This window comes from Lepidochelys kempii, chromosome 8, assembly GCF_965140265.1.
Source record: "Lepidochelys kempii isolate rLepKem1 chromosome 8, rLepKem1.hap2, whole genome shotgun sequence".
Lineage (NCBI taxonomy): Eukaryota > Metazoa > Chordata > Testudines > Cheloniidae > Lepidochelys > Lepidochelys kempii.
In genome coordinates, this window is record NC_133263.1 from 33767362 (window position 1) to 33782430 (window position 15069).

Here is a 15069-nt window from a genome sequence, read left to right on the forward strand (position 1 = left end):
ATTATGGTAAGAAAAAGGAGTCAAGAGGAATCCTGAGATCATACAAGGGTGTGAGTGTGCCAAGCAAAGAGTATGTCTTGACTAATTTAGTACAAAATTCCACTGGGAACAAGGCAGAAATATCTGATGTAATTTTGTATCACAAATAGTGCTGACTGCTGAGAAAATCAAAGGCCACCCTAGTAAGAACCAGATATAAAACTTTTTGAAGAAGTTTAGTCTGAGTGCATCTACACCTAGAAAGTCTTACATTCTAGGTTTTTTTAAAAACAAAACAAGAAATCTCACATGCTTAAAAGGCTTAGTCAGGTAAAGTGACTCATTGAGCCTTTCAGACTGATTTAGAAAAATTAGTGTTTTGTAACCTTTTACTTAGAACCTCTAATCTAAAATGAGCAAACACACATTCAAAATTATATACATAGGGATCACTTCCCTTTCATTGAAACACATCTGTATTCAGAGTGAAAGTCAAGTTATTTTGAACAGCATTATCCAACAGTCACCAGGATGGGACATGAAGAATAAAGTTAAAGTTATAGGGGGAAATTTAGGGAGATGGTATGTAATTAGCAAAACTGGCATCTAGCCAGGACACTAGTTTTAGGAAAAGGTTCATGGTACCTTTAATAACCACTGAGGTTATCGCTTCTCGTTTTCAGTCTTACCCAAAAAATGGCACCACCCGCAGAAAAGTGATCCCCAGTACCGAGTGCAAGTATAGGTAGGAAGCTTGTACAGTATTATGCCAACTGCACAGATACCTCTGTCAGTGATGAATTAACTAACACCCAATATTGACCAGCCATACAGGTTAAATTTCCAACTTTCCACAACTTTGTATATAATTTCTTCCAGGTGTCTCTTCTCTCCCCACACCTTTTCACTCACACCAAACCGCATAGCCAATTTACAAGGTTCACAGCAGGACAAGGCTTCTGTGTTGTTTTTGGTCACAGTGCCATCACAAATGGACATTGTGAATTGGAAGCAAGCAAACTCCTCTCTCTACTGATGTCACAGCTTTAGTAGAATGTGGTACAGATTAGAGTCCCTGATTGTCACCACGGATCACCAACTGCTTGGAGAACCCATCAGAACTCAGTTGACAATTCTGTCAATGCATGAGGCAGAGCAGAATCTTACTAAAGCAGATGATGTTGAGTCACTTTTCTGATCATGAGCACACTTGAAGCGCTGCTTGTGAAACAGTCTGGGCAAGGAATAAACACGTTGAGCTCGGTCAGACGCTGATCTGTAGCTAGTAAACAACACAAAGGAATTAAGACAAACATTTTAGAAAAGTTTTAACACGCATGCAGTTGTGCCCCCCCATAGGAAAGTTTCAAATTCTAAAGTATTTGGCCTTCGGTCTTATGCGTCACACCACTCGCAAGCCAGCACTGAATTACTACACATCATTATACTATTGGTTAGAAGCACTGAAGTGCTAGAAAAGTTTTTATAACATAATACAATAAAGTATGGGAACATTGTATTAAGAGCATTAGCTTTGAATTAGCATTTGAAGGAACTGTGCATTAAGCTTGGATTAACTAATGCATAATACTGACATTGGGTTAGATGATGTTACTTAGCAATTTATTGGACAAATGAAGTTCAATTTTTTTTATTAAGCACATTCCACGGTACAAAGCTTTAGATCATGAACAATATCTGTACAATTTAACAGTTTCAATCAGCTGTTCATACACAAACTTTCCAAACGGGTCATTGGCAAACATAATTACAAGTTAGAATTAGACTATCCCAGTGCTTTGAAACATTAATATAGCAGTAATGTACAATTGCTCAATTATGGTTAGCAAAACAAAGTCCAGAGTGCAGCCAGGAGTCCCAGTAGCCAAGTTCCTTGGGTGCCAATCACAAAGTCCACTGCTATGTTACACAAAGCACAATCAAAGAAGGTGAGACTGCATGTTCAAATACCATTATCTCCCAAGGAAAAACATGAATTTAATCTTACACATGCATAAAAAAGGACTCCATTCTTCATAAACAAATAGCTTTTTCTTCAGGGCTGCAACTGATGTCTTTTTTAAAAACAGTTTAATATTAAAGCTATTAGATGAAAAGGATAAAGTAAGCCACTTTCACAAACTACTGTCAAGCTTACCAAAAGGAGATCTTACAGACGCTTATCAAAACATGATATCTTCTGTACTTCATGAGGTTTGATGATCTCAAAGAAATAAATATCTTTGTAGTAACAAGTTAAAGGGAATTTCTAACAAACACTGATCCCAACAGCTCTCTCTCAATGGAATAGAGGACTAACTGTAAGTTGCACTTTTCTAACAGTTGAGTAACATCTGATGTGCACTTCACTCTGAATATGCCTGACAAAGGTGGATGACATCTAACCATAGCTGTTGCACTGGAAGTTTAGTATTAAATCACTGGTCATCTAAAGTGTTACCGACATTCTTTAACTCCCCTTAAACAAAAAAGGGAAAATCTGAAACCAAAAAGTGCTGCCAACAGAAAACGAAATACACAACAAATGTTAGAGAAATGACTGGCTACATATTGGAGACAACATATTTCTCCCCCAGGACAATAGGTATATCTTACACACTCTTGGTTTTAGTGCATTTTCAAACTAAGCATTAAAGAAAACTACTGAAAACTGTAGTCATACATGGCAACTTAATAGGACAACACTATAAAGATGGCATTTATCAGGGTCTTGCTTTCACAAAGAAAAATATGATTAAATAAATGTGACTGTATAAATTAGAGACAGGAGAACCATGACAAAGTAAGAAGGAACTACTAAGACATTTCCTAATAAGGACATGCTAACAAAGAGAAATATTGACCATGGCATCACAACAAGGTCATAGTGTAACAGCTATGGGTAAGTGATCTTAAATTCAACTTTAAGTCTGGTCATCATAGTACTTCCTTGAAGGGGCCTCTACCCCACCTCAATTGTTACAAGTTACATATTTAAATAAATTTAACTTTAGCTGATGGCATTTTTTCCATTGAGCAGCCAAACTAATGCTATGGAAGGACATCTGTAGGCATGTGTGGTAATCTACCAATTTAAAAAAAAAAAGATGTTTTGTAAATACTGCGGCACAAAATATAAGATACAGAACATAAATTAAACTTTTTTTTAATTTTTAAAAAGTTTAGAAATTACATTTTAAAATATGTAGTTCCCATTAAAAAAAATCCTAATGAATACTGAAAACTTCCTTTTGCAGAGAAATATTTCTAGGTAATTCATATTAATCCCTTCAGTGCCAGTAGTTAGAATGTCCTGCTGCCAAGTGCTAACACATTTTGTATTAGTGTGTAGTGTCAGGAGATCCTGACTTCTAGCACCTGGAGGTTAAACTGTTTCGTACATTGTATCTACATGCTTATACAGTATTTGAAATTCTGAGGCAAGCACACATGGGAAGATTTTACGGTACCAAACATTAGGAAGGGTAGGACAGTTGTATTACAGGGCACAGTTAAAAGAAAAAAAGACGGTGCGATACAACTAGTTTAGATAATCTAGCCTGATTTACAGGTAATGTTTAAATTAAAAGAAATTATCGGTGCAGAAACAAGTAAACTGTAATCCAAAAATATTACTGATAGATTCAGAAATATTTCTAATAGTCCAATGTACACCCCTATCAAACAAAACAGGCTCTGAATTTGTCAGGAAGTCGAAAGGAGCATGGTGACTTTGAAAGCAAAACTCTGTACATTCTGGGTATGTGTTTGGCACCCAAATTTCACTGGAGAATATTTTTCTTTAAAGTCAGACAAAAGTGCAAAGCAATATAAATTAGGCCAAGTCCTTTCTTGACTTCTGATTTATTTCTGGAAAACAAGCCATCATAGTTCAGTTTATATGGACAATTTACACATGAAGCTTTGGATTTTTCACTGCAGTGAAGGGCAGGCTTCTGATTTTCATCTACTTGAAGTCAGTGAATTTGCAGTAAATTCCTTAGAGGAGACCACTGGGGATTGAAGGGGAGCAGGAAAGATTAAGAGAGATACAGAATTGTGCTGTTTTGCATCTACACAGCATCTATAACCAATTCTGACTTTAGCTGCGAATCAACATCTTCAGGCATGTAGTAGCCAGATATCCAGTAGTTCAAGATTGTGGAACCCTGAAAAAGATAAAGACAAGCTGAAACAATGGAAACTATAATCAGGCCAAATATAATCTATTATTTGTAGACATATGTCAGAAGCTATTTGGTATCCACCACAGAACAACACCCCTAGGCACTCTGAGCGCACATGAAGGCATTAGCCTGCTAAAATAAGGAGTCTAAATATGCCAATCAGTATAGCACAGACTCCTTAGAACAAAAGTGCTAAAGGGACCAGCGTTCCTTTAGAATGATGCAATCAGTACAGGGTACATCTACACTGCAATTAGACACCCACAGTTGGCCCATTGATCAGGGTCTCAAGCGCCTACATCGCAATTAAAGAGAGCCTTAGCCTGAGCCCTGCAAGCCAGAGTCAGCTGGCATGGGCCAGACACAGGTGTCTAATTGCAGAGCAGACATACCCTTAGAGGTTCAAGAGGTGACAATACCACCACTATAGGGCATCATTTTAATTCTATTGATTGTGGAACCTGGACCATACTTTAAATCACATTTGTAAACGGATTGGGATTTGCACCCTTTTAAGCTTTTGAAAATTCGGCCCGATAAACATAGCAACTTTGAATTAAACTGACCTTTTCCTTACATGTGATATAAAACAAAAGTCTTTGCTAGGTCTTTAGGGGCAGACTGGCAGGGGAGGAGGAGAAAGTGTAGTAGTTGGCACAACAGGCCTCGTTCAAGGTTAAAACTTACCTTATGGAATTTCAACCTACTCTTAACACACCTCAGGAAACAACCTCCTCTTCTCCACACCACACAACACTATACAGAAGTCACCTAAATATTATCCATTTTCATTACAAATATACATACGTTATATCTGGTTGGATTGAATTTTTAATCATAGGTCTAAACAGTTGCATTGGGAAAATTGGCTTGTGAAACCATTCACTTTTTTTTTTAAAAAATCAATCTAACCATGTAAACTATCCTTTATTCTATTTTAATAGGACTATTAAGTTCAGTTACTTGTTATATTTATACATGAAAATGAGACTTAATGATCTTGAGAAATGAGCCCACAAATCAGATAATTAGAATATTTCCACAAGAGCTACCTTTTCACACAGTTATATGATTACACTGTTTGATTAAATAGCTTTTCCAAACTGAAAATTCTTACTGTAATTAAGCTTAAAATAATTAAATCTAAGGTTAAATTTCACTTTCCATTCCCAAAAAACATGCTGCAGACTTTGATGAACTGCTCTATTCATGAGACTTTCATAGCTGAAGGTTTAAAACATCTTTTTTCCCCCAGTGCTTAAATATAAGAATATTAGACTATCATATGGTAACAATTTTTATCATGTTACAATAAACAAAAGGAATTCAACAGAAGGCAATAAAACTTTCTTATAACCCCCTGCCAGTGCTGTCAAAAATGATTCACTTTGAAGAGGCATACACATTCAGAGACTTATAAATATGGGTACAAAGCTTCTTTTGAGAACGCAGAGACATACAGTGTTTGGGAGCATATACAATTGTTCCATTAAATATAACAAAATACTGGATATTTTACAGTGATATATTTTATGTAGATTTGTTTTTGATTTCTGATTATGAAAAAATTCAGGAAAATGACAGTGTGGTTTCCAAGAAACAATTACATAACTACCAAGACTAGTCAACTACAAGGATATGCAGCTTTGCATGTTTTCAGTTCGCTGTGTAATAGGACAAGTCAGACATATAAACTGCTCCAAACCGTGTTAAATGTATGGAATCTGCAGGGAAGTTGCTAACAGTGCCAAAAACAGTTCATTTTGCAGCAACAAATCTTACCGTAATCAAAGTGAGTTTGCAAGTGAGGGGGCAAGAGAAAGAGTGAAAATAAGTCATGAGACTGGTGCACTACTGACCAAATGGACTAAAATGCATAGGAGTGGATTGAAATAAACTATACTGGACTTTTAAATGCCTATGTATTTATACTTCTGACTGGCATGAAAAATATGATAGTGCTTCCATGATTGGAAGGTAATATAACCCTCCCAATCATATTTCAGCACAACCTTTAAGCCATTCAAAACTATCTATACCTTGTTGTGGGGAAAATATGTAATTGGTACATGTCAGCTGGTGGATTGTTTTATTTTGTCACTAAGAAAGTGAGGTTTTCCCACCAGGTAGATTGTTCTAAAGGCTTCAATCAATCAGAAAAAAGGAAATTGTTTGGGGAGGGTGTAAAGCACATGGTTAGCATTTGCTGTCTCCCAAATACTGACCCATGAAACCTGTAATATGAAAGTTGTCCTGTTTATGGCGAATGCAATTCCTTTAGGCTTGATCCAACTCCCATTAAAGCCAATGGTAGTTTTTATCCATTTTAACAGGAGTCTGATCACATCCTTAGAAGCACAACCAGTGGCAACTTTAGGTAGGCCAACACCATCACTGAAGGCACTGCAGTAATATTGCAACAATTCAAACAAATATGAATTTTCAAACACTGTAAGCCATAGGTGGGCAGTGCTGAAGGAACTAGCTAATAGGGGTTCTGAAACTGCCCATTCTCCTGGCCAGGCTGACATTCCTTTTAAGCTTGTTGCCGACTTGGTACACAAAATGAATTTAGCAGACAGACCTCTGGTCTTCTCCTTTAAGGAGAGTATAAACGGCCAATAAGGGAGTTTTATGCATGCTAACCTTTAGCTGTCTTGCAGCACAATTCTTAATTTCTCAAAGCTTGTTCATGTACTTCTACAGTTTCCTTTAGCCAACACTTAACTTTTTCTATATTACAGTGTTTAGATGATTAATATTATTTAGAGTGGAAGTTAACAGAAGATAGATGTACTCAAATTAATGAATGGTGTAGGAAAGGTAAATTAGCCACTCCCATTTAGAGACTGCATAATTAAAGATTGTGTGGGCAACCATGAAACTGACATTTCTTAATTCAAGTGACTGATTTGCAACCTAATTTTCTAACCTTTTTTAAAAAAAATTTGCTCATTTCTTTGAGGTTTTTTGTTTTCTTTTTTTAAGGAAAAGGGTAAACAATTAATAGCCATGCATTGTCAATGGAGCTTGAACACTGAGCCTTCAGCACTGCAGCACACACTGCTACCCCTTGAGCTACAGGTCTGTAACAGGAAGCAGGAGACGGCTGTTATTCTACAGGGGATGGACTGCTGGCTCCTGGGTGTTGAGGAAGCCCAGCCTACCCTGGCCCTCTTTCTGTCCTCCTCCACTCAGGGGGTTGAGGGAGCTCCAGACCAATCGGGTACCCCCAGAGGAAGGGAAATGGGTCACTGGGTTCAGGTGGATGGAAGGAACCAGCCTCTCTCTCTTTGGAATTTCATGAGATCTGTTATTAGTTTAATAGGCTGCCAACATTTTCCTGAGGCATGCAAGTGGGAAGAACTTCAATTTATAATGATTTACATCTTAACAAACACAAAATGGAATTTCATGAGGCAAAGAAAAAAGACATTTCACTAACAAGATGACTACCCCCTAGAAAATATCAAAGGTCTTCTGCAAACAATGAAATAACTTGTGGAACTCATGGTTACAAAATATCAAGGCCATGAGCTTACCAAGACTTAAAGCAAGAAGAGACATTCATATGGAATGCAGTGTTGTTATAGTCGTGTTGGTCCCAGGATATTAGAGAAGCAAGGTGGGTGAAGTAATTTTTTTTTTACTGGACCAACTTCTGTTGTATAGCTCGAAAGCTTGTCTCTCTCATCAACAGAAGCTGCTCCAATAAAAGATATTACCTCACCTACCTTGTCTCTCTCATTTATATGGACGAGACTACTCAGTTACATTTGATAGGAAAACACTTTTTAAAAGAGATAAAACCTCATGATTTCGGGCATAAGCCACACTACTACTAATCACCTCTAGCATGAAAAAAAATTGCCCCATGGGCAAGCTTACTCCATAACTGTACTCTGAGGTTTCTGATCTTCCTCTAAAGCATCTGGTACTGGCCACTGGCATCAGAGACAGGATATTGGACTGTATGGGCTTCAGGTCTGACCTGGTAAGGCAACCTCTGTTTCCAAGTCTCAACATTCACTACTATATATACAGACATTCCCCGGGTTATGCAAGACCCGACTTACGCAAATTCACACTGACGGAAAAAGTTCCATAAGCCCGAAATAGCTTTTTCAAGTTGCGGAAATATTTGCATAATGTACAGGTATACGTTTCCAACTTACGCAAAATTCAAGTTACGCAAGGCTTTCAGGAACGGAACGATTGCATAAGTTGGGGGGGGGGGGGGGTCTGTAGTATGAAGTGCAACTGTTGGCAACCACATGAATGACATAAGAAAAATACTCCACTGGTCTAGCAAATGGATCTACAGCAGAGTTTTTACCCAATATACTTAGACAACTAAATACATATTGACTACTGCAGAGAAATGGAAACAGTCAAACTTCATGTGAGTCTCTTCTGATGGCTTCAAACTCTTCCTAACATGATGTATTTTATCCTTTTGAAAACATTTTTTTATTACTTGTGGTTATCACAGGGAATTGTCATTTATGATGAATATTTGTCAAAATGGCATACATCTCAGTTTACTGGAGACTGATGGGCAGTGCTGGCTAGTCCCAGAAACAGAAAGATAAAAGCCTCAATGAGGAGCACAATCTAATTGAACTCTAAAAGTTCATAGAAAGTTGTGGCCTGTAATGTGCAAGAATACTTTTTTCAATGTTACTGTAATTTACAGGTTTCAGAGTAACAGCCGTGTTAGTCTGTATTCGCAAAAAGAAAAGGAGTACTTGTGGCACCTTAGAGACTAACCAATTTATTTGAGCATGAGCTTTCGTGAGCTACAGCTCAAGCATGCCTCCATTACATAACAGTTTCCACATGAAGCATTTTAAAGTGCTATAGATCATTAAGGCTCACAGCACCCAAAGAAGGTAAAAGAAAATCTTGGCGTACAGGTCACTTTATGTTCTCTGACAAAGGGCAGATCTGCTCTGCAAAAAATCTCTCATCTCCATACTACTAATGTAGAAAGTGGCATTATGTGACATGCCCAAATTCACACAGAGTCAGCAGAGCAGCCCAGGAAAGAATCTGAGTCTGGAATATTGAAAAGTGCTTCATGTTGGCCTTACACTGCTCTCCACTGAAATAAAGGGTTAAACTCACAGCAACATCAGGACAGCTCTGAGTACTTCTGAAAGTCCCAACTCCCAGTGCCCTCGGTCTAGTTACTGGATCTGAGGTTCCTCACACACACTACATGATAAGCTTTAGGCTCTGAAAGAATCCTCCCATTTCTAACCAGAAAATGTGCAGGTAGGAGGCACAGCATACTTGCCAAAAGTATCTAATAAAAATTCTGATGGACGGTCGTTCAAATTAATGGTAAAAACATAGGTTATTTTTAAATTGTAGAAACTTTTAAACTGTGTGACAGTTTAGAACCTTTGGTTTAACATCACTCTCAGCAAGGTGGATAAAAATTACTGATTTTTTTTTTTAATTTAAATGGATTTTTTTTTAATTTAAATTGGATTTTTTATGATAAAATGCTTTTTGAAGGAAAAAACCCTATCTAAAGATAGTTTTAACTAAGATATACCTTTGAGCTATAATGTCTCAACATGGAATAGGGATAATAAATTCTAATTCTATAGTATGAGACAATATATTCATATAATGTTTAAGAAAAGTTTTGTAAGTGAGTTCCAGTAGTTCATGGATTAGGGACTCAATCTTATGGGGTTCCAGGGACTTCTGTATAGATTATTTAGGTTAATCTTTCTAGCTACCCAATGGGACTCAGTGCTCAGTCTAGAAGATAACACTGCAGTTCTCAAACTGTGGATTTGTGTCTCCAGAGATAACATGCTTGTTAACAGCAAAAATGTTTTTAAATAAATAAAATAAATAAATAATGTACAGAGGTGAGAAATAACAGACCTCCACTCTATTGTTCCTCTGCAAATTTGTGTACACAGAGTCAAACCCTTACCTCTCTCTAAAAGTGCAAAGTTTCAAAAAGTTAAACTAATACAAGATTGCTGGGGGCGGAATAGATCTGGACAAGGAGAGGAAGTCTGGAGATAAATGTGAGAAGGGAGGGACAGGCAGCAGAAACAAAAGTGAAACTGTTTGAGCAGCATATTCCAGAAGTCTTGAGGTCTTTGAGTATAGGCTTCATTGATTTGAGAACTCCCATACCATTCTCTCACTAGAAAGGAAAACCTATAATGGCAGCAGGCCATAAAAGAGACCCAGTTTGTGAATAGTTTAATGAAGTTCCTCTACCGGTGGGTAAGACAGGCATGCGTGCAAAAAACAAACAATGCAAGAAAGAAATGCAAGGCCTGGTTGCCTGAATGAAACAACATCAGGAGAAGTGTTCCTTCTCAGGAGGAAGCTGCGTTGAAGGTGATGAAAAGAACATGTCTGAACATGCAGGATCTTCAGGTTTGTAAACTTTTTGATTACATACTGCTTTCTTAAGGGCTGCCTGTCTTCCTTCTGGATTATTCTCAAATTCTCATGTTTGAAGAAAAAATATAGTTGTTACTCTCCGGTACTATCATTTTAGATGCAGTTGTGATAAATAAAGAGCTGAAATAGGCACATCATCTTCCTTTTACAATTTCACCTTTAAAGTAGTACTGAGTGTCAGTGAATGCAATGAGTAATACTAAATGAGCAGCAGTATGGTAATAATAATTAAATAACTGCATTGACTTATGTTCAGGAGAATCCATCCTCAACATACAGGATTCTGAAGACTATCCACCTTCAAGATCACCATCACTTTCTATAGTGTTAGTCACATCATATATGTCACATAGCCACAGTATATCACCTATAGCAAAAAGGAAAACAAATCTCCATCATCTAGAAACAACCATAGATAAGTTTGTAATAAGAACCAGCAGATTACAAAAAGAGGTAACTGATGAAAAAATTGCCCAGTTTGTTTATGTAACAAACTCTCCTTTCCGTATGATTGAGAACCCATGCTTCATTAACATGGTTCAGTCATTAAGACTAAGATACAGTCCACCCAACAGAGCAGATGTCACAGGCAATTGTTGGATGAAGTGTATGAAAAAGAAACTGAGCAGTGTGGAAAAGGTCTAGAGGGTAAAATTTTTAACCTGAGTCTTGATGGGTGGAGAAATGTCCACAATGATCCTGTTGTATGTGCTTGTGTGACAACAGAAGAAGGGAATGTCTTCCTTACAGAAACAATTGATACATCAGGAAATGCACACACAGCAGAATACTTACAAGAAGTAGCAGAAAAAGCTATAACAAACGGTGAAAAAAAATTAAAACGTCTAGTATGCAGCTTGGTCACAGACAATGCTGCAAATGTATCCAAGATGAAAAGAAATTATTTAGAAGAGAGTGGAGAGAGTCCCAAGCTAATAACATACGGTTGTAGTGCTCATTTGATGCACCTCCTTCAGACTTCAGTGTTCCAGAAACAAAGGCTAATGTTGAAATTGCAAAATACTTCCGTAACAACCACTTTGCAGCAGCTGCTCTGAAAAAATTGGGAGGAACCAAGCTAATTCTCCCACAAGACGTGCGATGGAACTCAGTAGTGGACTGTTTTGAGCACTAGATCAAGAACTGGCCTAATCTGATGACAGTTTGTGAACAAAATCGTGAAAAAATAGATGGCACTGTCACAGCCAAAGTTCTCGACATTCGGCTTAAGAAAAATGTTGAACACATGCTGAGTACCCCGAAGCCTATTTCTGTAGCCTTGAACAAAAGGCAGGGAAATCACTGTTTTATTACTGATGCTGTTGAAATTTGGAAAGAACTGAGTGAAATCTTAAAAAGAGAAATATGCAATGACAGAGTTAAATTACAAGCATTTAAAAAAAAAGAATGAGACAAGCACTTATCTCCAGCTCGTTTTCTTGCAAATAATCTCAATACTCTGTACCAGGGTCAAACCTTAACTGCTGAAGAAGAGCTGGCTATGACATGGACATCCAGCGATCATCCCTCCAGAATGCCAACTATAATAAACTTCAGAGCTAAGGGTGAACCATTCAAGAAATATATGTTTGCTGATGATGTTGTAAAGAAAGTCACACCAGTGAACTGGTGGAAGTCACTTAGGCACTTGGTTTCAGAGACTGTTGCAGTGATAATGTCACTTTTAAGAGCAGTAGCTTCTTCTGCTGGTGTAGAAAGAATGTTTTCTTTCTTTGGACTAATTCATTCCAAACTGAGAAATTGTTTGGGACCTGAAAAAGCAGGAAAGCTTGTTTTTCTTTTTCAGATTATGAACAAACAGGAAAAGAAGGTGAAGACGACTGAGTTAGCTGCAGAAGCCAATATATTAAGTTTCTCATGTTGATCTGGCTGACATAGTCGATTTAATTTTTGTTTTGTTTTTTTAAATTTCATTTAACTATTTTAGTTCAAAACAAACAAAAACAAATCTGATTTTAAAAAACTTGAATGTTTAACTAAATTTAAAAATTCATATGCTTGTTTTGCTAAAATATTATATGTTTGCTGTTGAAGAAAAAAATCTAGAATACATAATGTTGTTGTTTTAGTTAAATAAAACAATTTAAATGTCTGTCTGGTGATGTTCTCCTCCTAATACAGCATGGCAAGAAAATCCTCCAAATATTAATGATTAACCTGTTGAATTAGAGATAGCTCATCTCCCAATGGCTTCATAAATATACGCTTCAATTACCTTTGGTAAATGCAATATCATTTTCTGATATAGCTGTAAAACTAATCTGAAGTTTTCAAAATAAATCACTTAAAAATTTACAGTGTGTACCTTCTAAAAAATTAAACCTACATCTATCTCTGAGTTTGAAGAAAATATATTAAGGTTATAACAACCAACAAGAATGCACTTTTATGTAGAAATCCATGATTAAATCGAGTCTTCCTGACTAGTGGTCTGGTCTTCACTGGGGGGCGGGGAGGGAGGGAGGGAAATCGATCTAAGGCCTGCTCTACACTGGGGGCGGGGGGGTGGGGGGAAATCAACTTAAGATATGCAACTTCAGCTATGAGAATAGAATAGCTGAAGTCGACGTATCTTAGGTCGACTTACCTCATGTCCTCACGGTGCGGGGTAGACTGCCACCACTCCCGTCGACTCCACTTCCGCCTCTTGCAGCGGTGGAGTACAGGAATCGACGGCAGAGTGATCGGGGATTGATTTATCCTGTCTACACTAGACGCGATAAATCGATCCCCGATAGATCGATCACTACCCACCGATCCCATGGGTAGTGTACACATACCCTAAGTTACACAACTTCAGCTACGTGAATAATGTAGCTGAAGTTGATGTACTTAGATCTACTTACCCCGGGGTCTTCACTGCGGTCAGTTGACAGCTGACGCTCCCCCGTTGACTCCGCCTGCGCCTCTCACCCTGGTGGAGTACCGGAGTCGACGGGAGAGCGCTCTACAGTCAATTTATCGTGTCTAGACTAGACGTGATAAATCGACCCCCGCTGGATCGATCACTGCCCGTCGATCCTGCGGGTAATGTAGACAAGCCCAGTGATTTAAATCAAATCCAGCCTGATTCTCAGTTTGAGATTTATGACAACTGAATATCTTTTTAAACAACCTAGTTGTAAATGTGTTGCAAAAACATAGCAATTAGTACATCAACTACCTGATTAGAGGCAGGAGGAACAGCAGTGAAGATGCAGAAGATGAGTTAGATACTATGATGTTTCAGGCTTTAAGCATCAAAGCCTGATACCACAACACAAAGGCTTCCTGATCCAAACAGCAGCAGCAACAGCAGATACATTGAGAGAACTCAGTGACAGCTGATATATAAATTACTATGACCAGCACCAGGCAAATGACAGTGAATACACAAGTACAGGAGACATTAAATACAAAAGAGTTTACCTTATGAGGCTAGTAAAGTGCAGACTGTTATCTGGAGATGTAAGTGTATGTTCTGGATGGAGAGCGTGTCTCGTTCTGGGCACTGGGTTGCACATTTAAGAAATCCCAAATCAGAATTGTGTCATCGTGGGAACTACTAATGATCTGAAATTCATCAAACTGGAGTCTAAACACACGTCCTGAATGTTCCTATAAACAGTAAGAGTTCAGTTAGTAGGCCAGGAGATGGATCATCTTTCACTAATTTCATACTCAAACACTCATTTGGACACACAATTGGAAATGAAAGTTTTGACTTGCTGGTCAAGGTTCATACACAGGTCTGAGAAGAATTACTGCTATTTAAATATTGCAGCAAATACAGTGGCTTCAATATAAAGTTTGCGTAGACCATGAATTTTACTATGAAGTTGAGAACCAGAAAGAGAAAGGCTGAGAGAACTACAAGTAAGCTGGACAGACTGCCAACTGAGAGTAAGCCACTTAAACAAAAAAAGACTGGCTAGTGCTGACAAGCTGTCAGGGTTTATCTGCTGCACAAAAAGATTTTGTATGTTAAATAGTGCTGCTACTTAAAGTATTGTGCAGTCCCCATAAGCTACTTCCTAAGCCATTCCAGGCCCAATTATTTGTAAAAGTAGGCAGTGTTTCAATATGCGCTCTTGAGAAAGAATTTTAAAAGTGGCCCCTCCAGGAACTCTTCGCAGAAACAGCAATACCAAAATGGCACCAGGACTTTGCACTAGTACAGGACCCTGCAAAGGTCTGTGCTTGGCCCTCCTGATCCACCATAGTAAGTGATGGCATTGTACCTTTTTAAAACTGTTTGAAGGACTGGCCAAAGGTGCCATACGGATAACCCAGTGACCAGAGTCTGAAGTGAATACATAGAGTAATTGAATTATACTCAAAGAATAAGAGGTCAGTGGAGTCCCCCTGCCCATTCCATACTTGATCTCTATGCCAAGACTGCTGATAAGGGAGCCAATTACAGTTTTAGTGCTGTGGGCTCTTCTGCAGGAAGTGGACAAGC

At 38.0% G+C, this 15069-nt stretch overlaps 1 protein-coding gene across 6 annotated transcripts in view; it reads right to left on the bottom strand.

Annotated features, from left to right (window-relative positions):
- Positions 1-1614: 1614 nt before the first annotated feature.
- FBXW11 (F-box and WD repeat domain containing 11) overlaps positions 1615-15069 on the bottom strand; it is a 125726-nt gene continuing 112271 nt past the window's right edge. For all 6 annotated transcript variants that reach the window (XM_073355995.1, XM_073355997.1, XM_073355999.1 and 3 more), the window contains 2 exons: positions 14037-14225; positions 1615-4148 (listed from right to left, as the gene is read on the bottom strand). In XM_073355995.1, coding sequence (XP_073212096.1) covers positions 14064-14225 — 162 coding nt within the window. In that variant the 3' untranslated portion in view covers positions 1615-4148; positions 14037-14063. The remainder of the gene's footprint in view (positions 4149-14036; positions 14226-15069) is intronic.